The 27,475-nt window shown below is 30.5% G+C and overlaps 3 protein-coding genes and 1 long non-coding RNA gene across 4 annotated transcripts; 2 read left to right on the plus strand and 2 right to left on the minus strand.

Annotated features, from left to right (window-relative positions):
* Nucleotides 1-880: 880 nt before the first annotated feature.
* On the minus strand, nt 881-3,582 carry LOC105135071 (L-ascorbate oxidase-like). Its single transcript, XM_011039763.1, has 5 exons — nt 3,244-3,582; nt 3,039-3,131; nt 2,740-2,949; nt 2,017-2,199; nt 881-1,932 (listed from the first exon to the last, which is right to left on the minus strand). The coding sequence occupies exons 1-5, from the start codon at nt 3,532-3,534 to the stop codon at nt 988-990; spliced, it is 1,722 nt and encodes a 573-aa protein (XP_011038065.1). The 5' UTR covers nt 3,535-3,582; the 3' UTR covers nt 881-987.
* A 9,874-nt stretch (nt 3,583-13,456) lies between these two features.
* Nucleotides 13,457-15,165, plus strand: LOC105135075 (probable receptor-like protein kinase At4g10390). Its single transcript, XM_011039765.1, has 2 exons — nt 13,457-14,229; nt 14,323-15,165. The coding sequence occupies exons 1-2, from the start codon at nt 13,584-13,586 to the stop codon at nt 15,051-15,053; spliced, it is 1,377 nt and encodes a 458-aa protein (XP_011038067.1). The 5' UTR covers nt 13,457-13,583; the 3' UTR covers nt 15,054-15,165.
* Nucleotides 15,166-17,811: 2,646 nt separating this feature from the next.
* LOC105135073 (uncharacterized) lies at nt 17,812-21,543 on the plus strand. The gene is made up of 4 exons (XM_011039764.1): nt 17,812-18,153; nt 18,251-18,315; nt 21,058-21,145; nt 21,277-21,543. The coding sequence occupies exons 1-4, from the start codon at nt 17,904-17,906 to the stop codon at nt 21,399-21,401; spliced, it is 528 nt and encodes a 175-aa protein (XP_011038066.1). The 5' UTR covers nt 17,812-17,903; the 3' UTR covers nt 21,402-21,543.
* Nucleotides 18,595-19,442, minus strand: LOC105135072 (uncharacterized). The gene is made up of 2 exons (XR_844119.1): nt 19,344-19,442; nt 18,595-18,708 (listed from the first exon to the last, which is right to left on the minus strand). It is a non-coding gene; the product is annotated as an uncharacterized LOC105135072 (long non-coding RNA).
* Nucleotides 21,544-27,475: the final 5,932 nt, after the last annotated feature.

Genomic DNA, 27,475 nt, shown 5'->3' on the forward strand with positions numbered 1-27,475 from the left:
AATTATAATATTATATAGCAACTCTTGAACCAACAAGATAATATCTAAAATCAGTCAAGAAAGTGTTGCTGGAACGTCATGTCCCCATAAAGAGGTTACGACAACATCTTTTTTTACAGATTACTTTTCATCAAACATTTTGTTTCTATTTCATTTGAGTATATGGTTTTCTTCCTTGTCATGCTTAAAGCCTAAAATGAATAAAAAAATTTGTAAAAAAAAGTAGGTGAATGTAGTTTGTGATAGAGTTTGAACTCAAGCCATAAGTGTGCTATAAAGCAAGGTACGTGGATGTTGTGCAAATAATAATTGATGAAGGAAAATCTTAAGCATTTGGAATGCAACTGATCTTATTCATTCATCTTTAGCTGATAGGATATTATACATGACGGAGTAAAAGTTAAGAGAGAAATCTATGGACTTAAATACATCTTAAAAAAGACAAAACATTATTTACCTTCAATTTCTAAGGAGCAACCTGCTAATGACAGATTTTTATTGGAAATTTTGTAGGCAATTCAAATACCGAGGGAATTTTTTCCTAAACACCAGCGGATGTTCCATAAACACCAGTGGATGTTCCATCGATGCTTTTCAATTTTTTAATGGTGATTTTTATAAATTCTGTTATTTATTCAGTATTACAAAAATATGAATTTTGAGTTTTGATAGATATAATAATATTTTTATGGATTTTCTTGACAATATATTTTCTTGGAAAGTGTTTTAGGCAAGCATCCCTAAATGTTTTACTTGACTGAATTTAATTAGACCTCATATTTAATTTTTTTTTAATTCCAAGGAGATTTCTCGCATTGTCCACAGAAATGCATGGATAATTTTGTTAGTGTACACTCGAAAACAAGCTTACACTGCTCGTTTATTTTCTTATTTTTTGGAGTGGAAATTAAAACCCCATAGCTGGGAAAGCACAAGAACTACTGATACATATGCAGGTAGAGGATCTGTCACACTCAAGCAAATGCCTTAAGGGTTGATGTAGTTTTTGGTTTTTCCACAACCCATATTTTGCTGTGGTGGCTTTGTGACCATATCTGATCCTGACTCAAACAACACTAACATGCCTAAGTAGAAATGAGCCTCAATATGGCAATGGAAAAGCCATATTCCTGGATTATCAGTTCGAAACCTCAAGGCAGTCCATCCATAAGGAAAAAGTGGCACCGTGTTCTTCATAATTGGGTTTTCCAGGTTCAAGGAAGCCGTTGATGGATTGAACTTATCCTTTCCAAATCCTAAGACCCAAAAATTATGTCCATGAAGATGCCAAGGATGTGTCTCACTATCACCTCCCATACTTTTTGCGTTCTGCAGTATAATATCCACTGTTTTATTGAATGGCAACCTGTAAATAGATGTGCTAGTTGTAGCATTTGTGTTTTCAGGAATCTTATAGATATTATAGCTATGGTCGTAGTCTTCTGGGGCTGGAGTTGGATCAAAGACGTCTGTTATATTTAACTTGAGTGCAACAAGGTAAGGTGTATCTGGGAGAGCATGTGAGACATTATTTATTGCCCAAACTTTGAAGCCATTGACGATGTTCTGCGTGTTCAAAAGGTGAAGTACTTTATCTGCTGTCTTCGGCGGAGCTGGAACATAACCTCGGAGACCTTTTATGGCAAGACTTTGGTTTCTTTGCGAATCTGTATCGTTCCAAAGAGGTCCAGGTGGTGGCTGTGGTAGGTGCTGAGCATCGAGGGGATTAGGTTCATAGTTTAAAATGGCAAATCCATTCGGAGTTTCAGGTTTTCGAGCAATCACGTTTATGCTAATCCCATAATTCCTCGAATGATTTTGATCGGTAGTGACCAAGACGGAGTATGTCTCACCAGAGTAAATGTACAAGTTATCAGTAACAAACGGAACCACGTGCACCCCATCAGTCTCAACAACAGTCATTTTATGACCCTGCAAAGCAGAATTTCTCATAGAATATTAGAAAAATAAGATCATACAGACTCAACTTTCTTTTCTTTATTGAAGAATAATTACCTCTATTTGGAAACTAAGAGCCGAGAGGGAAGTCAAAGAAGCAATCCTAAATCGATAGGTCTGCTTAGGCTTTACTTTCACCACATCTGGAGTACATTCTGTCCTGCTGCCATTACATTGATCATGGTTTGAGACACCGAGAAGCTCACACTGATACCTCCCTCTTCCATTAATCAGAAGGGACTGAGATGAAAGACAACAAATTAAACCGAACGAGTTATGATTGATTGTCAATTTGTTTTTCAGAAAATCAAATATAGTAGTTTTGAAAATTCCACATCCGACCAGACTTAAGGCCTTGGTAGACTTATATTTATTATTTTTATTTAAAATAATATTATTTTAGTTTTTATTAAAAAAAATTCTTGGTTTTAACATATCAAAGATAGAACCGGATTCTATTCAATCAATTAAGTTATATATCAACTTGTTATGAAATCATAAAAAAATAATTTAAAATAAATCTTTTTCTATATCAAATTTTAAATCACTCAATTGATCCACCGAGATAAGTCAAATATAATGCTACTTGTTAAAATAAAAAAAAAATCCCAAAACAAACATTTTTCTATTTTCACAGAAGTTTGAAAACAAAAACAAAATAATTTTTAATCGAAATGCTTAAGATTCTGTGTCCGGTTTGGAAAAACGACTCTCAAGTTAATTGACTCTGACACACGACACAGTACATGAGAAAACAAAAAAAAAGTCTCATTTTCTTACCTGAGGCTCTCCAATCCAGACATATGGTTTTGAAGACAATTTAACGGCATGTTCATAAGCAGAGTCATGGTACCAATCACTAAGGACAATTTCCCGATCTTCGTAGTGGTAGGGCGTTTCTTCTCCAAGGAGAGGATTTACAGTAATTAATCCATAGAGCCCAGATGATTTTTGCATTCCATAATGCGAATGGTACATGAAGGTGCCTGCCTAAAATTACATTATAAATAAAGGAATTAATTGTGTTCATATACACAAAATATCATATTGTAATTGAAATAATCAGAAATTAATATTACCTGGTCAACAACAAATTGGTATGTGAAGTACCCCCCTGGCATTGCTGCACATTGATTGACTGAATCCGTTCCATCATTCCATCCATTACCAAGCTGCACGCATGCCAATATTTAGATTTTGTAGTGTATTTATTGTGAATTGGAAATAAATTAAGAAACTAAAACAATATTGCAAAAAAAAGTTAGACTCTAGCTAGCAAGCTACCTGCCGGATTCCGTGCCAGTGGATGGCAACATTTTCCATCAACAAATTGTTAAGAACAGTAACGATAATGGTATCGCCTCTTGTTGCATTTATGTGAGGTCCAGGAGTCTGTCCATTAATGGCAATTGCTAGCTTCTTGAAGCAGTCAAGATACTTGTACTCGTACGTCACCTTCCATGTGAGATTGTGGGTTCTAGCCTCCACATTTGGCATTACAGTTGTTAATAAAACGAAGATGCATGAAACCTGCAACTTTGTAAGAATCGCTATGCTGTGTGAGAGCCTAGCCATGCCTTGGTCTTTCTTGCTTTTGATAGCTTGATAAACTTAAGAGCAAGATCACTTTCTTACTTTAATGCTTGTGTAGAACAATAAAACAAATATATATATATATATATATAGCAAGAATTTCCAGGCCAACACAACACACATAAAAAAAATAATAAAAAAAAGGAGAGGAGGGCTTGTTGGGTAGGTGTAGATTGAGGACATTTCAGAATTATAAATAGTTTATATAACTCATAAAGGATACATGGTCTATATCAAATTTTTTTTAAATATTCAATCTTTAAAAAAACTATTTAATATTATTATTAAATTTAGCCAAAGGAGTCAAACTTAAAACATGATTGGTTTAAAAAAAAATCAATCAACTAATAAAGAAAATTCAAGAAATTTAAAAAAAAATAAAATTAACATAAAATAAAATTTTATAACACAACTTTTTATATAAAACAAGATTACAGCGTGTGGGTTTATACATGATTTGATTGATTTGATCGATCTAAAAACAATTTTATTCATTAATAAAAACATTACAAGAATAAAATTTAAAAAGTAAAATAAATAAAGTAATTCAACTTGTTTTTTTTTAACCTAGTTTAAAATTAAATAATATAATAAATTTAAATCAATATATATTATAATAAAAAACAACTCCCATGGTTATTAAAAAAAATTCCGAGAATAAGAATAGAAAAAAAAATGAATGTAAAGTAAAAAAAATAGAAGAGATAGAGAAAAAGGTGCTAAATTGGAAAAAGAAAAAAAATATAAAAAAGGTAATAATATCTCATTGAAAACTACAACCACGTGTGCTAGTCTACGTGAAATACATGGAAGACTGAAATAAATTTAAAGCCATTTATTCAGTCGATAATATTTAGTATATATCGAATCCGATATTTTTTTATTAATCATACTGGTTCATTAGTCTTTGAAAACTTAAATCAACTAAGCAATTGGGTGGTTGTCCCTCATTTAATAGTTACACACTTTACCTTCTCATTTATTGCATCCACATTTTGCATGGAAATTATTTTTTTTTCTACGTAGCTATACCTTCTTCTTTTTTTATGTTTTCTGGTTTACACATTTCAGTCAATCCAAAAGGTATAAATTGAAGACTTTGTGTATATGTGATATTGTTTTGCTTTTAATACTCAATTATTAGCTGGTATTGTTTCGGTGGTTATTTTTTAAAATATTTTTTATTTAAAAATATATTAAAATAAAATTTTTTTATTTTTTAAAATTTGTTTTCAACACCACCACATCAAAATAATCTAAAAATATAAAAAAAATTACTTTGAAACTAAAAAAAAAAGTTCTTTTTTATTCAAAATTATTTTTAAGAGTAAAAGGAAACATGCTCTTAACGTGGTGCCATTAGCTTTTAAATGTGTCTTTCAAACTTTTTTGTGAGGTAAGAGTCCCATTAGAAAATTGTTGAGTTATTGTAAAATAGTGGATGAGAGAAAAAGCAGTCAGCCAGTCAAATTCTATAAAAAAAAATGAATTTTGTGTCAAAATATTTTTTTTTGATGAGATGAATATTATTGGTATGTTTTTAATCTTTAAAATAAAATTTTTCTAAGCTTAATTTTATGTTTCTAAATCAATTTAGCATTATTTTGAACTTAGAGGAGAGAAAAAGCAGTCAGCCAGCCAAATTCTATAAAAAAAATGAACTTTGTGTCAAAATATTTTTGATGAGATGAATATTATTGGTATGTTTTTAATCTTTAAAATAAAATTTTTCTAAGCTTAATTTTATGTTTCTAAATCAATTTAGCATTATTTTGAACTTAGAAATTGGTTTGTTAAGATTCTAATGATGCTTTTAGATGACTATAAGGGAGTATAAGGGAGTAAAAGACGCGTCGTCTATCACAACAAACAATAAAATATCAAGTTTGTTTTTTTTAAAAAAAATATGTTAAAAAAAAAAGGTAAACGCACAAACCTTCTTCTGTTGAGCCAAGTATGCAGGCCTCGTCACTTTTTTTAGTTTTTTTTAATTTTTATTGAAATGCATTATAAAAAATATTTAAAATGATATTTAAATTATTTTTCTATTTCTAATTATTTTTAAATAATATTATAGGTTTTTATGGGAATGATAACAATTTGTTTTTTTAATTATTATGCACATAATATGTAAAAAACAAATCAATTAAAAAATAATTTAAATATCATTTTAAACATTTTTAATAGTTTATATAGTTTTAAGATTTAAATATCCTTTTAAGATTTTTAATAGATTGTTTATATAGTTTTATAACATTTATTAGTTTTTTCCCTTAAAAAACATTAAAAATATTGAGATATTATTTTGTTGTTTAATAAAAAATTACATGATTTAGAAAGACAATTTTGATTAAAAAATATATTTATTTTCAATTATTTTATTCATTATCTTTCTTGCAAATGTTTTTTTCTTTAATTATTTTATTAAATAAAAATGTATTCCAAAAAAATAAAGTTATTTCAACATACTACTTATTGTGTGTGTTTAGTGTTGTGGTGCAATGTATTTTTTAAAAGTATTGTTGACATAAAAATATATTAAAATAATTTTTTATATATTTTTTTATTTTTTATAGTAGCATATTAATTTTTTTTTTTTTAAGCAAACACACTTTTAAAAAGCATATGAACACATTTTCAAAAGCAAAAACAAATTGTGTCGATGTTTGTCGATCATTTAATTGTTGCACACTTTACCTCCCTTCTCATGTGGGCATGTGGTGTGATCATAATTTTAAAACCCGGCGGGTTGATCCGGGACCTGGCTGACCTGAGGCTGGAACCGAGTCGGGTTGATGAAAAAATAAGGTAAGCCATGACCTGGCGTGACCCGGTCGACCCGGTGGTTTGATCCGGAAACCGGACGACCCGGCAAAACCCGGTCAAAAACCCGGTGGTAACCCGTTGACTTTTATTTATTTTCTTATTAAAACGACGTCATTTTAATTTTTTTAAAAATAAAAATTGACCCGGCCGACCCGGTCAAAACCCGGAACCCGGGCCTTGGACCGGGTCAGCCACCGGGCCGAGTTTAAAAACTATGGGTGTGATTGTTTTTCTATTTACATTTTAGTCACTCCAAGAAGTATGAATCAAAGACTATGAGCGTATTTAGTATTGTTTTTCTTTTAAAACTGATACTTTTGGTTTTTTTTTTAATTTAAAAGTAATGTTTGGTTTGGTTTGAAACTAAAGTAGGTATCACTTTAAAAATACAATATAATTATTTAATTTTGATATCTTTTTATCATATCTGAAAACTTAAAACAATAATGGTTGACTAAGCAATTGGGTGTCTGTCCCTCGTTTAATGCTTACACGCTTTGCCTCTCATTTATTGCATTCACATTTTGCATGGATTTTTTTTCTACGCAGCCCCATCCATACCTACCTTTGCTGCTTCATGTCACGCGGACACATTTATTTTTTCGTTTTAAAATTGTGTTAAAAAAATTTAAATTTTTTTATTTTAAATTAATTTATTTTTAATATTTTAAAATTATTTTAACATACTATATCAAAAATAATTTTTAAAAATAAAAAAAATATTAATATGTATTTTAACATAAAAAATTATTTAAAGAATAACAACAACTATATTTCTAAACAAATTCTTCCTATTTTTTTTCTATTTATATTTTAGTTACTTCAGAGAGCACAAATCAAAGACTATATGCATTTTTGGTATTGTTTTACTTTTAAATCTTAATTGATAATACCATTAAGTTTATTTTTTTTATTTTTTTCACTAAAAAAATCTTTATTTTTAGGTATTTTTCAGGTGATTTTAAAGTATTAATATTAAAAATATAAAAAATTATTTTAATGTATTATGAGATGAAAAATACTTTTACCAATCATATTATCAAATACATATTTTTAAATTAATTGACATTTTAATATTTTTATTAAAATTTAAATTTTGTATTAACTTTGCATTGCATGTAAAGTGTTGTTTCTAAAATTATTATAAAAAAATGAAATTGTGCTCCAAATTTTGAAAAGGTAAAAGTAATTTTCATTTTACATTTCAAATAGCTGGACTTAATTAAGATATGAGAACCCTGTTTTTGTGCATGGTTTTCGAGAAAATAAAATTGACAACAAGTTTTGAAAATCAAACGTTTCCAAAAAGATTTTTAATATTTCTAGCATTTATTTTTGTGGAGTCACTCAGGTTCGAGAGTAAAGGCATGGGTGTTTAGGTACGAGCTTGGAGATGGGTCAGGGTGCTCGGTGCCCATCCAGGACTAGATCTAGGGTACTCAAGATTCGGACCATGACAGGTGTTGGGCTTGGATAGGGATTTGGTCCTAGGTGCCTATGGTTCGACAAATATTTTAATTATTATTATTATTATAAAAGCCACTAAAAAACTCAACATGAATGTGTTTTCATGGGAGTTTATGGGCCCTCAATTGGTATTCCTCGTAACCCAAAGGGGTGGCAAAAAATGAAATATTTGGGCCAATGTACATTGAAGCCCACCACATATTTGAAGAATATCCGCATCAACTTAACAACTTGAATCAATCTTACATTAGCTAGCGTCATTTGGCACAATATCATATCATTTCAAACCTTCATTAAAGAATAAAAAAGATATTTGAAAGAGTGACAGTATTATCATATTAAAATAATAATAAAACACAAAAAAAATCAAATATTTTTAAAATGCTAGTTGAAACGTCTTTAAACACACTTGAAATGGTATATAACACAACAATTTGCAAAATAGTCTCCATAGAATATGCACGTATAGTGACAATTCTATGTTTTGGATATCTTTATTGAGAAACCATTGAAAGGCAATTGTGCTATAGAGTTGGTTGTTTAAGGTGCTTAATTTATATTGTTTCTTTGTGTTTCTTCAATTTCGGCGGTTGAATTCTCGGAAATATACACGCATGGAGCACGTTTCTTGTTCTAATTGATTCTTATTTTCCATAGAAAAAAATATTAAAAAAAAACCCTAAACTTGGTCTCTTGTTTTGGCACACGGGAAGACAATGAAATCCTAGCGATTTGGTGTAGATGGTTGACCCTCACGGCCATTAGGAGGTCATTTTATATAACAAGGTTGTCAATTAATCTGAGACATAACAGTGTTGAATTTAATAATAAATAAAAAATTTTATTTAGTAAAAAATTCGAATTCAACTATAACTCGAAGATATTTAGCTAAAAGCCTATTAATTGTATAAAAAAATTAAGTGAAAATATTTTAAATTATTAACTCCAATCTCTATGATTTAATAACTATAAATTGAATTTAGTGATTGTTTATTGTGATTGATTGAAACTAGATTAGAATAAAAATGGAATGTGCGGGATATGATGTATTCACACGCGCACACACACGTATATGTGTATGTGTGTGTGTGTATCATTGACTAATAGTTGCCTAGGATTTGGTAAGAGATTCATGACACGGATGGCAAGGCTGCAATTGAGAGAGATAATAATTAATAAAATAACTACTCCATGGCCATGGTTAATATGCCTGCGATACAAAAGTCAAACCAGCAGGAAAGGGCCAAAAGAACAGGTTAGAGTATTGGAAATTCCTTAGCTCTTTTGCTTTTCTTTTTTTTCCTTTTTCTTTTCCCCCTTTGAAATTATTCAGGTTTTTGGATGGTTGATATAGTTTCTCTTATGCTTTTAAGATTTTTTTAAATTGTTTTTATGTTAAAAAATTAAATTAATTTTCATTTAGTGTTTTCTGATTATTTTAATATGATAGTGTTAAAAATAAAATAATTTTTTAAAAAAATAACTGTGATATATTTTTAAATAAAAAATTATTTTAAAAAATAACATGCATCATAATCACAAACACCATTGATCTACCATCAACTCCTACTTAATTAACAAACATTTTTTTTCTTATTTTAATTTTAAATTTTTAATATTGTTGAAAAGAAAATATATGAGGCGAGTTACATGAATAAATTGGCATATGGCGTTAAAAGAATTGGGATTTTTCTTTGCTACTTTCATATATTATTTCTCTTTTGTCTAATAATAAAAATCATATAATATAGTTATTTATTTGTTCATATGACTCATTTTAAGTTGATATTACTTCCACCTAATAGTAAACACCACCTCCAATACTAAAGCTAAAACTACATATATATATATATATATTACAAAATGAATGAATAAATAAATAATTGTTTTTCCCACCGCATGAATTCTTGATAGAGATGGAAATAAATAACTAAGAATTATTACAGTTATGCCATTATGTATTTTTTTCAAAGAAAAAAATGCGAAACCCAGAACCTTTTTAGAGAATAAAAACAAAAACACCCGTCGGATTATATATGAACGCCATAACATCTATTCACGTTGCTTTCGCATCAAAAGATTTATCATATATTTATATGATTTTACATCTTTGTTGTATCTTATTTTATTTGTTGGTAATGATGATTGCTATCAATGTTACATCATCAATTAATAATACTCAATTATAAATTTTATTTTGTTTAATTGTCAAGGTTAGGGAGTTAAATAAGCATGATAATGACCACAATATGGATTCAAAAATCTTATTTAATTTTATTTGCTGGGGATGGTGATTGATATCAATGTTACACCATCAATTAACACCCCATTAATATAAAGTTTAAGTGGTTTAATTGTCAAGTTTAGTGAGTTGATGTGATAATGACCACTAGATTTATTCTAAAATGATCCTACTTCCATCTACAAAAGAACAATCTTAGATTTTTTTTATTTTATTTTATGGAAGGCGATCTCTCCATGATTCTTTTTTCCTTTAATCCCTTTAAACACATGCCTATTACTTTATGAACTTTGTTGATTAGATGGAATAGCAACAAGAATATTTGGTAGAAACTCTAATTGATAAAAACAAAGAGACATAGAAGTGTGGTGCTAAAAATTGGACATTCCCTTTACTTGGAAGAGGATTGATTTAACTACGAAGAAACAGGAATGAATAAATAAATAAATAATTAGAATGTGTTTCATAAAAATGTAATGGAGTTAGAGATCATTCTAACATTAAGGTGTAATTTTAAAACCTAATTTGAATATATCAATAGACTACATTACTCAAATCATTAATAGAAAAGATTAATTCTAATAAGAATAAAATTATGTTGATTAAATTTTATTTTTTTTTAAAAATCAACAAGTTGCAAATCAATTTTTTTTAATTTTTTTCTTTATTTTTCTTTAACCCAGATTGATTCAAGTTTCGAGTTTAATCTAAATTGTGTAATTCTAATATTTTTATTTAATTTAAAATTCTAAAAAAATGAACTCAATAAGAGAATTTGGGTAAGGTTAACATTACCCATAATCGTTAATCCTTTAATATTTTTTTACTATATCAAAACTAAATTTTGCATCCTCAAAAATGATTTTTTTTCTCATTATCTAAATCTACTTCATGCCAAATGCATTTGAAAAGCAAAAGAAAGTTTCTAGTTCACTAAAAAAAAATGATCCGAGTTAATTATTAATTGGTGGGGGGGGGGTAATTATGTTTCATAAAATTGATGTAAATTTCAATGAAAACATCACCCACTAATCTATGCTAATTAAGAGTGATAAAAAAGTACCATGATAACCAATTATTACTTGCAATCATTCACCATGTTATAGAATTTAATTTAATTTTTCTACTGACTCTTCCTTCAAGGATTTTCATAAGAACAAAAAACAATTAAAATCTTAAAATCTCAAAAAATCCTTGTTTCGACGTGTGGCATCTCCTTAAAAATAATTTATCGGCAATTACATCATTATTCCCTCTTTCATAGAAGTTTCTCTTCCAAAATCACAAATCTTTTCATGTTCCGGTGATCCATTTGAGAAGCTAATTGATACAACAAGAACATGAATTATAGCCCCATCTTAAAAAAAGTCTCATGCTGATATTCAAAAGCAGAAAAGAGTGTTCATGTAGAATTGAAAGGTAGAGACAATAATGAAAAAAAAAACATATATATATATATATATATATATATATATATATATCAGAGAAAAACTTGAGGAGGACTCTCATTAAAGTAATGAAATTGATCGATCACTTCCCATATTGAAAATTCAAGCTCATTTAGCATAACAAGCATTAATTAAAAGCCATCCATAATTGCATGCTAATATCAATAAAACAGTGACTTCCAAATTGACAACTAATCAACCATTAATCCCAATAATGACATTTAACGTACCATCTTATCACCTACAGTGTATTAGAACCCTACAAGGTTTGAAAGAAAGAAACAATCTAATCCAGGTTAGGGTCCAAATATTCCTGTGGACGACAAAATGCTGGCTATTATTATATTTAATTTCCAGTGAAAGATTGCTTTAAGATGGTGTTTCTCAGCATTCTGCATCCTATTTTTTAAAATAATTTTTTTAAAAAACATATTAAAATAGTTCTTGTTAAATTAAACACATTAAAACCATAAAAAATATTAATTTAATACCTTTTCAAACTGAAAATATAACAAGGCTACGGGAAACACTTCACTTTACTCAAGGTTAAGGTCCAAATTTGTGGGTGATAAAATGCTGGCCTGTTGTTATATTTAATTCCGAGTGAATGATTGCCTTCTTGAATTCAAAGCATGGCAATGAAAAGAACAGGCAACCTAAATTTGACTTGCCAATTTTTATTTATTTTTATTTTATTTCCACACAATTGGATTTCAAGAATCAATCTTTTTCGTTTTCTTTCTACTTTAATTATGAGTAATTGCGAGTTGCTGTTAGCACGCAGCCATCTTCCTCTCTCATGCCTTTCACGATTATATATTGTTGTCTTGATTTCTTGTGTTCCAATCCTCCCACGAGTGTTGTGTATTTTGTTACAGAAATATTATTATTATTATTATTATTTACATATATCATTTTAAATAGCATAATATCTCTGCAATAAATGGAGTTTTACAAAAGAAAATTTGGTAGCTCTTAATTATTGTTCCGGGATAGAATAAACAAAGACGATAAATATATTTATTGCATTTTATTATTATTTAAAAATAAAAAAAATCATTCAAAAAATTATTTCAATGACAAATTTATTATATATAATAATAATAATTGATGTAATGTCAGCCTTCCCTGTTTATCTTTGAATCTAGAGTGGGGTTAATTGACATTGTCCTTTTTTCTTTTTCTTTTTATTTTTCTCACTATTAACACTGATTTGGAGATTTGAGTGTTTTTAACTTTGCTTTCTTATGCATCTGATGTGAACAGATTAGGTACAAGTTATTGCAACTTTTGGTAGATGGGAGATCAAATTGATACCTATATGTTAATTTTAAGGTTTGAGGGTTGCTTCTCTTTTTTTATTCATTTTTTTTAATATTACTCGTATGTATTCGAACAAAGGTTGTGTTTATATAATATCTCAGAATGAAAAAACAAAGCTAAAAAAATAAAAACATGTTTGGTTTTAAATATAAATAAATATATAAAAATAATTTAGTTTTTATAATAATCCCGAAAAAAAATTTATGTTGTTTCAAAACAGAAAAGAAATGAAAGTTTGTCCCCTCTTTGTCAATTGTCTCTGTTTTTTATATATATATTAAGATGGTAATTAGACGTTATTAAAAATACTCAAAGTTAAATGAAAATAATAGCAATAATTAAATATAAATTAAACTGGGTATAGTTTATTAATTTTTAATGTGATATTAAGGATCACAAATCTTTTCCCTGTAACTTGTATATTACAAGAATTAGCTTTTGTTTTTCCAATAATCATTTAAGTCATGTAGCATGTCTTTTGACCAAGATGTGCTCACAGAGATGAAGTCCTTGTTTAACTTTTTAAAAGTAGGACAAATTTTGCTTGACAAGGAAACAACCAATGCTAATAAGTTAACCACGATCTTGAATAATGATTTAATTTCCAAGCATATTTTTTTAAAAGAAGGCTGTCAGATTCTGACTCCATATAAGCCCTCCTCACTTACCGTACACAAATCTAAGACCACTGCAAAAGAGATGATGCTTCTGTGAGGTCTGGCAGTATGAGACCTGTTCCAACCAAAGATCTGTTTGTCTGCAGGTTATGGTGCTGTTGGCCCATCCCTTCAAATATTTTCTTATTGTATCTTCTTCTCTGTGGCTTCCCTCTTCTCACCTTCTCCGTGGCTTCCCTTCAGCAACCCACCACTGCAGCCGCCCCCAGTACTACTAACCATCCACCGACAGCTATTCCTTTAAAAGACCACCGCTCTCTCTTTGACCATAGATTTGCCATACCTCTCACTGCTTCTCTACTGCTTCTTCTCTTGCTTGTCATCATCATGGGCTGCTTTCTCGGACTCAGATTCAGACACAAAAGACTTGCCAAGAAGGTTGATGCGGCTTCAAATGGGAGTAATGATCTTGATCCTAAAAAGGAAAAGGATTCTGATCATGGTACTCATGGTTGTGTAAGGAAATACAACTGGAGTGAGATAGAGAAACTGTCAATGAATTTCTCTCAGATTGTTGGATCAGGAGGGTTTAGCACAGTGTACTTGGGCCTCTTGCCTGATTCCAATCTTGGGGCGATCAAGATTCACTGCCCAAGTGACTATCTCAACAGAGTCTTCAAGCAAGAACTAGACATACTACTTCAACTCCAACATGACAACATTGTCAAGCTCCTAGGATACTGTGATGTTCAAGGTTTGTGTCTGGTCTTACTTTAAATGAAACTTTTGGTTGATCGGTTGTTTTTCCAAGTTCTTGTGTGCTAAAATCTCTCTGTTGTATTTCCAGATGAAGGTGCTTTGGTATTTGAGTATGTTTCCAATGGAACCTTGCAAGATAAACTCCATGGCGGGGAAGGAGAAATTAAGAAATCATCAAGTAGTTCAGTGATTTCATGGAGAAATAGAATGGAAATAGCCTACCAACTTGCTCAAGCTCTTGAATATCTACATGAAAAATGTCCTCTCCAAATCGTACACGGTGACATCAAGCCTTCAAACATTTTACTCGATGAGCAACTGAATTGCAAGCTATGTGATTTTGGCTTTGCAAAGATGGGATTTTCTTCTACAATAATGACTTCCAATAATAGGAAGCAAGTGATGATGGGCTCTCCGGGTTACACAGATCCACACTACCTCAGAACAGGAATAGCATCAAAAAAGAACGATGTGTACAGCTATGGGGTCATAATTTTGGAACTTTTGACAGGAATGGAGGCGTTTTGCGAGGAAAGAGAGCAAGGCCAGCTACTGTCATCAATAATGGGACCCATTTTGAAGGACATAATTGCCAGTGATAATGAATGCAAAGCGATGAAGGTGGCAGAAATGGTGGATCCAAGATTGGGAGAAGACTTTGAAGTCAAGGAAGTCAAGGTTATGCTTTCCCTTGCAGCTCTTTGCCTTGGACAGTCTCCAAGTCTTAGGCCATCTGCAACACAAATCTTGAATACTATCAAGGAGAATATAGCTTCCATTTCCTTCTTCTCCACACAGAAAAAAGATTTGTCAAATTGATGATCATATTAAGTGTAGAAACTGTTTGCTAGGAATTACAGGGATGATTTTGATGTATCAATCGGTGTAAATGACATACACATACTAGCTTTTTCCTATAACTTGTTTTCAATATTTTTCACATCATTTATCTGTAACATGCATCCAAGTCATTCTTTGAGGAGGATTGGTAGTTAAGCAAGGACTGGTTCAAGTGACAATGAAAGGCAAAAAAACCAAAACCAATAGAGAACGCGAAGTGCTAAACTCGCCCCCCCATTGCTCTCTACTGTGAACAGAATCGTTTAAAAATTAGTAGCACACGCATCTGAATGCTTTATTATATCTTTTGTCTGGACGGCCGGCCGGCAACCTGCATTATTGCAATTTCCTGTCTTTTCTTAAGCACTTCAAATCCATGCCAGATTCCACAGATTTGGCAGGAAGATTGTTGATGTTTTTGAGAAGCACGTTCAGATGACCACAGGGAAGATTCATTTCATTAATTTTTTAAAAAAGACGAAGTCTCTGTATTTTATTAGCTTCGCTGGTGGAAGTAGTCTTTTCAAATATATAAAAATATGATGCTTTTTGTTCTTGTTTTGAATGAGTAACCAATCTTTACGTGTAACGTGTGGCTAACGTATTTATAGATCTGATAAACAAGTCAAATCTAGCGAAGAAAAATTTGAACATGTTAAGAGTAGAGTGCTATAAACAAAAGCTTGTAATTTTCAATTAAACTGAAGATCACATTCAAATTTGATCGTAAAATTCTTACCTAATTTCAGAGGGGTTGGTTGACAATAATGACCCAAGGCCTTGAGGAATTGTTTAAACTCATTAATTAATTGCCAGATCGTTTGTACCGTGAAGATATTTGAATTCCTTAATCTTTTTTTATTGTTTTTTTTATTAATATTGATGTGAGGTTAATTTTTATATAGTTCGAGTAATCTTATAAATTCTAAATTTAATAATTATAAAAGTTATTATTAATTTTAATGTTTGTAAAACTCAAATTGATAATTTTTATTGAGCAAACCTAGATTATAACTAGTTGAGCTATACCACTCGGAGTTTTTTAAATCTTTTACTTATGATTTATACCGTTTTGTTTTAGAGGAAATCTTTTATATTTATTTTTATTAGAAAAATTAATTAATAAAAAAAAATTATAGTTAAAAAATTTTAATTTAGTTTCTAGAAAAAATATTTTCTTTTTATTTTATATATAAAACACTTTTGAAAAATATTATGTTATTTTCTAATTATATTAAATTTGATTTTTAAACTTTTGATTGTTATATATTTTATTTTATTTTATTTTCAATTCAACCTCTTAGAATTTGATTTAATATGATTTTTATATCAACTTTGGTTCTCATCTTTATTTTTATTATTTTTTTCTCATTATTTTTTTAATTGAAATGTTTTATCTATCAAACTTTGTCGTTATTCATTTGATTTTTTTATTTTATTTAAAATAATTTATGACATTATAATTTTTTTCAATTATTTTAATTATTATTTATTTTATTTGAGATAATATATGAAATTAAATTTTTTTAATTTTATTTTTATTCAATATTTTAATTTATAAGATTTGTTACTCGTTAATTTAATAAACTTGAAAAAATTAATAATTTATTTTTTAGTTTATTTGTTATGATAGTATAAAATATTAAAAAATTATAAACAGCTGGAAATTTGCATTATTGTTTCCTATTTTTTCATCAGCACTTCAAGTCTATGCCAGATTCACGTATGTGGCAAGAAGATTATTGATGTTTTTAAGAAGCTGTTTCAAATGACCCAAGAAGATTCATTTCGTTACTATTTGAAAACGAAGTTGTGTTTTTAAAAGTTTTAAATTATTTTATTTAAAATAAAATATTTATATATATTTTTTAAAATTATTTTAATGTGTTGATGTTAAAAATAATTTTTTTAAAATAAAAAAATTATTTTAATATATTTTTAAATAAAAAATATTTTAAACCACCGTATTATTAAAAAATAAAGTATATCTTAACATTAATTTTTTTTTTAAAAATGAAGTCTCTGTATTTTATTAGCTTCGCTTTTCAAATATATAAAAATATGATCCTTTAGTTTTTGTTTTGAATGAGTAACCAATCTTTATGGGTAAAGTGTTGCTAATGTCCTTATAGATGAGATAAACAAGTAAAAGCTAGCAAAATGATAAAAAATTGAACATGTTACAAGTAATCTTTTATATATATATATATATATATGAGATAAACAAGTAATCTTATTAAACCTTCTTCATCTTCACTGAGATTAAGGTTTGATTTACAAGTTAAGTAGATCAATTTAAGTTAATTTAAATAAATTTTTTTTAAATATAATTACATCAGCATATAAAATAAAATAAATTAGATTTTGATGGGGGTGACGGGATCAATTGGGCCGGTAAGAACATACCAGGTCAACCACTACTTCGGTTTTATTTCATACATAGCTTGCATCGAAGCCTAGGTTTTGAGTTACCGGACTTAATCAAGTTTAATAACACTGCATTGGGCTATTATCCGGTTCTACCATTCGCTGGGCTATTTTAGCATTCTAAACATATTTGACAATTAGGCTGTTTTCAGATAAAAAATGAGTGGGCCTATGGCCCGTTTTTACAAGCTTCTGAAATGGAAATTATATCCAGACAACTAAATCAAGCTGAACTCAAAATCAGCACTACAATTTATAACTGGACTAAGCCTAAAATCAAATTGGATAAAATAAAATAAAATAAATTCACAGTTCTTTAGCCAGTTCCGTTGACCAGGTTAGATAGTTATCGGAAGCATAAAGACAGACAGTGAGAGAGCTGCAGCTGACAACAAAGTGATAATGTCTTGCTCCTTTTTACTGATTCCTACGAAATTCCCCACATTGAATAGTTACAGCAAACACATCAACTCAACTGCTTTGTTGGGTTTCTCTTCTTTTTCTTGTTCGAAGAATAGAAGAAGATCCAATTCCATTGCTACTTCTTTTTCCAGAGGAAGAAGTCTTGGCTGCAAATGTCAGTTGGCAGATATTGCTCCCGTAACCTCTGCTGCCTATGGTGTCATTCTTCTTGGCGGTGGCCTCTTTGCCTGTAAAAAATAAAATAAAAATCTCATCTTTTTTCTTTTTTAGCACTTTATTTCCTTATCTTTGTTTTTCTTATAAAGTTTGCATTTTTGTGAATGAAGTCAGTAAATCAGGAAGCAAAGGGTCGCTCTTTGGAGGGTTGACAGGGGCTGCTCTCATGGGAACGGTAAGTTTTGCTTAAATTTTAATCATCGTTGCTTTATTTAGTTAAAGCTTGGTGTGAACTTTTTGATGCATTAGGAGTCAGCCTTGGCTGATCCTTGGCTACGATACCAATGCCTTATTGGCAGGCTTGTCATCTACTTGACTGCTTGATAGAACTTATTCTGAACTTCAAAAGAGTGTTTGTTGGTTTTAAGATTCCTTTTGATAGTTTGTTCATTTGAAAGGTCAGAGGTAAAGCTAGGGTATTTCTCATGTTAGTGATGATGGGCGAAGCACATTGTTAACTTTGGACTCAACGGCACCGCATAGGCTTCTTCTTCAAGTTCATAGCAGAAGGGTTTTTTAGCACTCATTTATATTAATGATTGGAATGGTTGGTGAGGTCGCTAGCCCCCTTCGTTCCATGCCTTATTTCACAGGGAACCTCAAAGTGGCTCTATTTCATTATATTCCATCCATATCCCAATTCCATTCATTTAATATCCCCTTTCTTTGGTGTCATTGACATAAGAGATGTCGTTTCTAGTCTATTTGTTTCTCTTTCTATATTCTATTTCTATATATATGGAAAGTTTCAAAATCATCATATAATAATCCAGAAATTGCAATAGAAAAGAAAAAAAAATGAGGTTTGTGATGATTTTGAAATCTTTTATACTAGGTAATCTAGTATCCTTATGCATGAAGATAATCAATACGGTTGTTGTGGTCAGACTCTATTATAGATTTCTGACCACATTTACGAGATAATCCACTGAAAAAGGTAGGTCCATAACATAGTTTTTTCCAGTGCAATAAAGTTACATAGTGTCTATTTTTCATTGATAAGGGGGTATTCCATGGGTTTGCCTTGGTATCATGTTCATACCGTCGTATTGAATGATTCCGGTTGTTTGCTGGCTGTCCATATAACACATACAGATTTGGTTGATGGTTGGGCCGGCTCAATGGCTCTATATGAATTAGCAGTTTTTGATCCTTCTGACCCCGTTCTCGATCCAATGTGGAGACAAGGTATTTTCATTATACCCTTCATGACTCGGAACTGCAAATCTTGGTCTCTGTTCTGAATTATGGACTGCACTCCCAAAATTGACCGCCCAATTTATAATATAGGTGTTATACATGCCCAACGAAGGTGTTGGATGAAGGAAAGAAGAATGGATGCTTCTTTTATAGTTTTACTTGCCTTTCTATGGGCTTCTTATTGATTTCACGGATAAAAAACAATAAGCAACCCCAATGAGCAGTCTAAAGATACCATCATTTCAGATACTGAACCAACTTAGCCTTCCCTCCATGTTAAACCTACGATGCCAAGTGGTGTGTACTGTCCCCTGTAATCATACTACAACCCACAATGTACCAAGTTCTAGGTAACTATGAATTCAAACTCTCTTCCTGCCAAATCTGAGAACTTGGATGAAACATAATGGACTGTACATGGAATCATCAAATATTAATCAACTCGAGATGGGAAGTTTTCTGCAATTGCTCTTGAGGGATGTTAATGAAGATGAATGGAAAAGTATTAGATTGGTCTAAACCTGTATGGGCTCGCATGCTAATCAAAAGAAGCTGGAAGCTTTCTCGAAATTAGTAGTGTGTCTGGAGTTGACGGGGTCAGTGATTGGTCCGTTGTATTTAACTGGCCAAGAAATCTTGCAGCATTGAGTACCTTTTTGGTGTTGTTGCGACACTATTGATGGGATTATGTATGCTAAACATGGAGAGAAACAGAGGTTTGTTAGGGCAACTGTTGCTCATTCAAGTATTTATAATCTTCAGTATAGGAATGAATCACTTGACTGCTAGAGCTGGAAGCACTTCAAGCACAGTAGCTATTCTCTATAAGTGCCATGTTCAGATTTGATTCCGCTGAATATTCGAAGCATTCTATGGTCACTGTTATCAAATGAGGTTGTAGTGCAAACATACCTTGTTTCTATTTGAGTGCATATGTTGTTGTTGTTATAGCTTTGCAGAGATGGATTTTATTTCTGCTCTTGGTTCTGCAGAAGATTAGGTGCAGAATTAGAATGGCTACCACTATCAAATAATATGGCAGAGCAAACTTACACGGGCTCTCTTTGAGTGCTTATGATGTTGCTGTCACAGCTTTGCTCAAAGATGATGTTGCTGTTGCGTAAATGGATTGTGAACTTGGCATGCTAGTTTCCTTTATCTTCTTAAGTCTCTAGTTTACTATTTTAAGGTTTTAGTGTCAGTTGTATTTAGCTTATTATTGCTGTTACCTTTTATGCTTAATGCTTTATCCTGTGTAAGTGTTAGCCACCTGCTCTTTTTTGGATAATGGATTTATTTGCCATTCCAAAGAAAAGGAAAAAAAAATAAAAAATCTACAAATTGAGACCTGAAACGAACTTCACGAAATCAATATTTCCAGTACCTCGAAACTCTATTATGAATTATTAGTACTGGACTATTCATAATACATTATGACTAGGCTGAAGGTGGTTCAAACATGTTGCCCATTTATAGTGAATTAGCAATACTAGATTGTTCTTCAGAAACGTGGGGCATGTGTGCATGTGTTTGCAGTCACACATGAACTAGTGTAAACACAAGTTGGAGGTGGTCATCTTTGAATGCTAAATAGGCATTAACAGTGAAACTAATAATCTGAAGTTTATCCCCCCTCCCCCCCCTCAGATATCTGGTTCCTGATAAAAAAGAAGTTTGTGCAACTAAATTGATAGCCAGGCATACCTTTTCCATGTAGGCTTACTTTCTGATGCAAGCTCCAGAGACAAAAGCTATTGGTGATTCCCTCGGGTTTGGATCAGCCTTCCTATTCTCTTCTGTGTTTGGTATGCCTTTTATTTGTTCACCATGTCCTAGATATCTTGTTGTTGGCTCCTATTTAGTATGCACGTTATAATTTGAGAATTTGACGGTTTCTATTGCCTCCTTTTCCTTCCTTTTTTCTTCTACTATTCAGGAATACGATTGGCAGCTACCCAAAAACTGATTCCTTCTGGTCTTCTGCTAGGTCTATCTATCTGTGCACTGGCTGTGTTTATTGCAGCATATTTGCAGGATAGTCTTGTTACTGACCTTGTTTAGTCAATTTATCCTTTGTCATTCTAGTGTATGAGCTTGTGTACCTTCCCTAAATATGCCTCAATAAAGTTTTGATGATCCATGTAAGATCCACCCTAATTTCGACTTACTTTCTTTTATATTTGGAAAAAGCCATAAGTCATACAATGTTGTACTGTATATATGTGTTATGATCTAAGTCGAAGTCTTTATTAAAAAAAGGATGCAATTTGCCCCCATCGGATCAAAATATTCTTGTTTATTCAAAAATGAAGAGATAAAGAAGTCATTATAATTGCCAGAAATACTAAGCCGACCACAGGCACAAAAATGGATCGGCACAGTAAAGGGTTTATAAGAGGTATCTTTAATCTAAATCTGTGTTCTGAGTTGATTTAGAAGCTGATGTGCTTATCAGGTTATTCCTTAATTAAGCAAGTTACTTGAATATAAAACTTTTTAGCAGATCATCTGCATGTATATGGTGATGAGTAATTAATTAAGCAAGTTATTTACGGGATAAAACTTTTGTGATGGACTTGACCAGATCCTATTGCATATAAACAGTAAGCAATATTGTGATTCACCATGGAGAAATGGAACTTTTTTATCAAAATAAAATGAATATATCTTGACATGCTGACATTTCAAGCAATATGTAGAGCCCACTTAATGTGAGCCACAAAATAATTTATATCTGTAAATCAGGGTTTGTGTAGTTTCACTGCATTTGCACTCCTGTTTAAGTTTAACGCCGATCCTCTCTCTAAGGGTTATGGCTTGGAATAAAACATGGTGTTCCCGGTCAAATACCAAAATCCATATGAAATAGAGCTCAGTCTTTTGCTTTTAGGTGATAACCATGAGCTATCTTGTATTTTTTTCTTGTCGGTTGTAGTTTCTTCTCATAGCTTTATTTGTAGTGAATGCCAAGATATGTGTGCTTGACAATGTAAGTGCGGATTTGACAGGATCTGGCCAAAAGGGATTTGTGTTAGTGACCAATGCCTACATTTTTGTCTCGTTACTATTCCCAAGTCAAATAAGATGCATCCCACGCTAGCAAAACAAGGACACAGAAAGTGGAAGGAAATCCATGTCCGTGAGACACTGGTATCTTGTCTTTGTGAAACTCATCCATTCATTTGAAGTACTAGACCCAAGCTTCTAGTGAGAGACTGTTGGTGTTGCTTGGTTCATGATTAGGGTTGGCACTGGTATAAAGTTAATAGGGTGGCAGTGTCCATGGACATTTGAAAAGAGAAGGAACAGAAAGAATGATGTGGTGTATCTTCTACTCAACAAACACATCTTTGAGTTTCTTCCACACAAAACCCCATTAAAGGTTGAAAGAAATTTAAGTATACTTGATGGTCAAACCACTTCGGTGTTTCCCACATGCAATCATTATGGTGCGCAATCCACAACAACTTTTGCACCCAAGAGTTTCTGATCTCAAATTTGATAGTCGGTGGGGGCTAGGACAGAATTATGCCAAAAAATAAGATTAAAGTTGTAAACTTTTCTTCTTATTAGCTTGAAGCACTTGATAGTTGTAGAGAATGTGGGGGTATTCAAAAAGTGCTTTTCATAAAGAAGAAAATGCAAGGATTCTTCCCTTTTGTCTAGGAGAGGAAGTTGGGGTTTGTTTTCTTCCTTGCACAATGGGGAACCGTTCAAACAAAACATTAGCATTGGTATGAAGAAAGGAGGTCTGTGTTCTTTCGAGCATCGACTACGATTGAAAGAGTAAATCACAATGGAGAACAGAAGGGAAAGGAACTATAGATGAGAGAGATCCCGATGGCTTGCTTTATCTAGTCTCAACTTTCATCATTCAAGGCCTCCCCCAGAAAGGCCCTCCACTACATTTTGTCCACAAGTGCTATGCATTGAAACATCCATTTCTTCTGTGCAACTTTTTTTTTTCAGGGAAAGATTTCTGCTAATGGAAGAATCTAGTTACTTGATGATGGGGCATCTTGTTTTCCATACCCAACCAAGAAAACACGAAGGATAAAAGGAGCACGGGGCAGAATTTCCTAATCAATACAAGTGATCTGTACAAAGACATACTTGTTTGTTGTGGCTAGGTTAGCTAAGCGCATTAATCAAGAGAACAAAGTGTGTTTGTGAATGTCGCTAACCGCGTGTCGACCGCACGGTTGGCCGCAAAAATAAATAAACTCTAAAGAAGGTGGTTGTAGATTCCGTAACCGAGTTTTCTAAATCATGTTAATGAAGGTAATAAGATTACTTAAAAGAACCCTTCTGTGAGTGGTGGATGAATCTGGGCACAATTGAGAGTTTGCTAATTATACATTAAGTGCCCATCTAATCATTCTTGAAAGAAATTAGTGCTTTTTATCAACTTGTGATGCTCGACTTGATGTGTTCTCTTTGTGTCTATGGCTATCAATGGCTAAAGCAATTATTTTTTCTTGCAACATTGCCAAAGATCAACGATGCAATGCACAAGTTTTAAAATAAAGATAAAATGCAAAATGCCCAGATTGCCTTTACCTGTGCTTTAAATGTGCATCGATCATCCTATTATAAATAAAGTAAAAGCTTGAATAGGAATATTACTTTTGTTTGATGATGAACTTGAATTCTGGTTTCTCGATGGATTTGTTTAGCATCTGTCCTTAAATTTATAGCCCTTCATAGCATAGAATTCTGAGGATTTCAATGCCTTTTGTGCTTCAAATTTGTTATGAGATTACATTCTAGAATTTCCCTTTTTAATTATTGAACTCTTTTAGTTGATAGCAAATTATTACTCAAAATTTTAATTTATGAAACTCTAAAATATAATTTATATAATATTCCCAACATAAACCACCCAATGCAACCTTTAACTTTATTCTTGGCATGGGATGCTAGATCGGCATATGATAGAGAGTCACTCGTTACCATGCATAGAACATGTATAGGTTTAATATCAATATTTAAAATGATTAGAATAAAAATAATGTGACTTAAACTCATGATTATTAAATTATTAAAAAAAATTAAACTTATAATTATTTGATAACTTAAATTCTTGAAATATTTTTTTAATAAGATATAGTTTATATAATATTGTCTAATTTTTCATTCATGTCATGAGATAAGATATGGAGTTGCTCATCCCCACGCCTAGGTTAAACTGAGGCTCTAGGCTCTAACTAGTAAGGGTGCCTTTGCGTGCACTTGACAATCTCAGCAGATTTCATTATTAATTTTTAGTATTTTAGTGTTTCTGCACAAACAATCAACCATTAATAAAAGAGTTATATCTTCAAGCCAGCATCCACCAACTTAAATTCCAAGAGAAAATAAAATAAAATTATTAAAAAAATTTAATATAATTGAAATTTGTTATTATGGTCATCTTGATGAAGAAGTGAATTATTTGAACTCGGACCCTTGGACTTTGAAGAAACCTAAAAGATATATATATATATATATATATATATATATATATATGATATTTTTAATCAACTTTCATATATTAAAAATAAGTATTAAATCTTTTTTTAACCTGAAAAGGTCACAAAATTATTATAACGCAAGCTGTATCACATAAAGAAAAGAAAAGAAAAGAAAACACAGGGAGGATATGCCGAAGCAGCAGCTTGTGCTTTTTCATGGAGACTTCACAGCATTGGCTTGACATTATTTATACAATAATTCACAGAACATGGCTAAGATATATGTGGTTAACATTGTCCTGCAGCTTCCTTTTCTCTGAAACACTGATCCCAAGTAGAGCTAGTTGCAAAAGTTCAATGGTCATGTGCAATCCAGACAAGAACATTGCAAGCTATTACCATAAACTCTGGCAATTTCACTGTAGTTGTGAAGACAAATCATTATGGATTGTTACTATTTTGCCCCTGAGTGGAGAAAATTAGAGTCTTAGTTTAGCTGCTGGGGGTAATTTGATTTTTTTTATTAGTTTATTGGTCATTGCAAGATCATTTTAGGATATTAGAATCTTTTCTAGATTTTTTTGTATAGTGAAATTATACTTTCACATTTGCAGTCAACAAATTTCTATGCCCTTTACTTAAAAAAAAACGTAATATTTTTTATTTTTATCTTCTTAGACTATCATTAAAATACATTTTTGCTTTAAAAAAAATAAAAAATAAGATATATTTAGAGATTTTTTTTATCATTTCATTTCATGCAGGTTTGTTTATCATTTTCAATATTATAAAGAATATTTTGATATTTTTTTGTTAATTTTTTTTTATTTTAAAAAATTGATGGCACATAGATGTAATTTGTGCCTTTTTGATGACACGTTTAACATCATCTAGTGATCAAAGCTAGTTTTTTGTGGTGCATTTAAAAGTATTATCACATCCTATCCTATTTCTTCTAGCGTGGCATGTGATGGTAGATAATGGGTGTTATTTTCTCTTTTAGTTTTTCAATTTTAGTTTGTATATATTTTATAATTTATTTTTTTTCTTAGCCCTTTTTAGAAAAGGTTTTATGTTTTCAATTCATTTCTTAAATTACAATAGTTAATATTTGTTTTTCAATTTGCTCCTTATTTTTTTGAATTCTGATTTTTTCCTTCATTTTTAATTAAAGTTTTACTAGTTTTCAAAGTTTTTTTCTTTTCAATTTAGCCTTCCAATTTAAATTTTATTCATGCCATCTAATTTATTTATTATTTTTATTTTCACCCTTATTATTTTAATTATAATTTTTTATATGTTTGATTTTTTTTTCAATTTCATTCTTCAATATTTGATTTGTTTATAATTAGATTTTGTGGTTTTTTTATTTGTTATGCTTCTGATTTAATGATACAAGTCATAAGTTTCAAGAGTTAATACAACTAAGAATCCTTTTTTCATCATTTTGTTTTACAATTTTATCATTTTACATCATTTTTTTTATAAAAAAGTTGGTTTTGTGGTTATCTTTAATTTTTTTCTATCAATTTATATTGATCTCATGACTTAAATAATAAGTTTTACATGTTTTTTTTATAATGGTTTTTTTTCTAGATGTTTTGTTTTGTATTTATTTTTTAAAGATTTTTCTATTTTATACAAATAAGCTTTATTTTATAAAAAATAATTATTTGAAGTAATATTTTTAATATGTTCGGCATTATATAATTTTTTTAATTTTTTAATTTATTTTAATAAATAAATTCAGTAATTACAAAAGGGAAGATAATGAATACATTTATATCACTTGTCATCTTCTTTCTTTTTTTATTGCTATTAAAGATTACCGTGAAATCATACTCATGAGTGCACTAACTAGCAAATAATTAAAAGAATAGAACCACCAATTCAAATATGGTTTTGTTCTGTTTTTTCATGTAAATTACTTCTTTTTTTTCTTTTTTTTCTTCAGGCTGTAGGTTCCTGGAATTGAATCTCTAAAAGATTAGCAGTATAGAGCCATTATAACATGAATTGTTTTTTTTTTATAAAGGCAGAAAAAAAAAGGGGAAAGTGAAAGGAAAAAACAAAACAAAGGGAACCCAACGGAATCTAATCAAACAGGGGGGCTTGCTTGTTTAGGAATGGTAAGTGAGATGCTTTTATAAAGATATTCTTGAATTGAAATATATATAAATAATTTTTAAAATTATTATATTAAAATCATTTTAAAAACATCTATTAATGAAAGATACTTAAAAAAATAGATTGAAATACATAAACAAATGCTAAATTATGGTGCTAAGGAAAACAAAAGGCAGCAAACAGATTCCAAAGGTTTTTTTTTTTAAATAATAATAATAAAATAAAGTGTAAAGTGCAGGATTGTAATAGATTAAGACAAATAGTAGAACAAGAGAACAAGTGAACCTTAATAAAGTTGAGGTACATTCCGGAGTGGTTCCTTGTGGGTCAAATGATCAATTATGCATAATTACTAGTGCTCCGCTACATCTTAGTTAAGTTTGCAACAATCTCTTTAGTACTTATTTTGTATGATGTTAGAGCATCTTCAAGGAGAGAAGATAAGTCACCTAGAAGAATCGCGTTGATTATATGAATTTTTAATTAATTTAATATTAGGGAAATAAAATTAATAAAATAAATTAAAATAAAAAAATAAATAGAGAAACACTATAG

This window comes from Populus euphratica, unplaced genomic scaffold (assembly GCF_000495115.2).
Source record: "Populus euphratica unplaced genomic scaffold, PopEup_1.0 scaffold172.1, whole genome shotgun sequence".
Classification (NCBI taxonomy): domain Eukaryota; kingdom Viridiplantae; phylum Streptophyta; class Magnoliopsida; order Malpighiales; family Salicaceae; genus Populus; species Populus euphratica.

Excerpts from the sequence above, each read along its gene's own strand:
- LOC105135071 (XM_011039763.1), bottom strand. The coding sequence starts at position 3,534 with ATGGCTAGGCTCTCACACAGCATAGCGATTCTTACAAAGTTGCAGGTT. Across the intron at positions 3,132-3,243 it reads ACTGGCACGGAATCCGGCAG|CTTGGTAATGGATGGAATGA; the intron begins GTAGCTTGCTAG and ends GCATGCGTGCAG. Across the intron at positions 2,200-2,739 it reads TCTGGATTGGAGAGCCTCAG|TCCCTTCTGATTAATGGAAG; the intron begins GTAAGAAAATGA and ends CTTTCATCTCAG.
- LOC105135075 (XM_011039765.1), top strand. The coding sequence starts at position 13,584 with ATGAGACCTGTTCCAACCAAAGATCTGTTTGTCTGCAGGTTATGGTGC. Across the intron at positions 14,230-14,322 it reads AGGATACTGTGATGTTCAAG|ATGAAGGTGCTTTGGTATTT; the intron begins GTTTGTGTCTGG and ends TTGTATTTCCAG.
- LOC105135073 (XM_011039764.1), top strand. The coding sequence starts at position 17,904 with ATGTCTTGCTCCTTTTTACTGATTCCTACGAAATTCCCCACATTGAAT. Across the intron at positions 18,154-18,250 it reads TGGCGGTGGCCTCTTTGCCT|TCAGTAAATCAGGAAGCAAA; the intron begins GTAAAAAATAAA and ends TTGTGAATGAAG. Across the intron at positions 18,316-21,057 it reads GGGCTGCTCTCATGGGAACG|GCTTACTTTCTGATGCAAGC; the intron begins GTAAGTTTTGCT and ends TTTTCCATGTAG.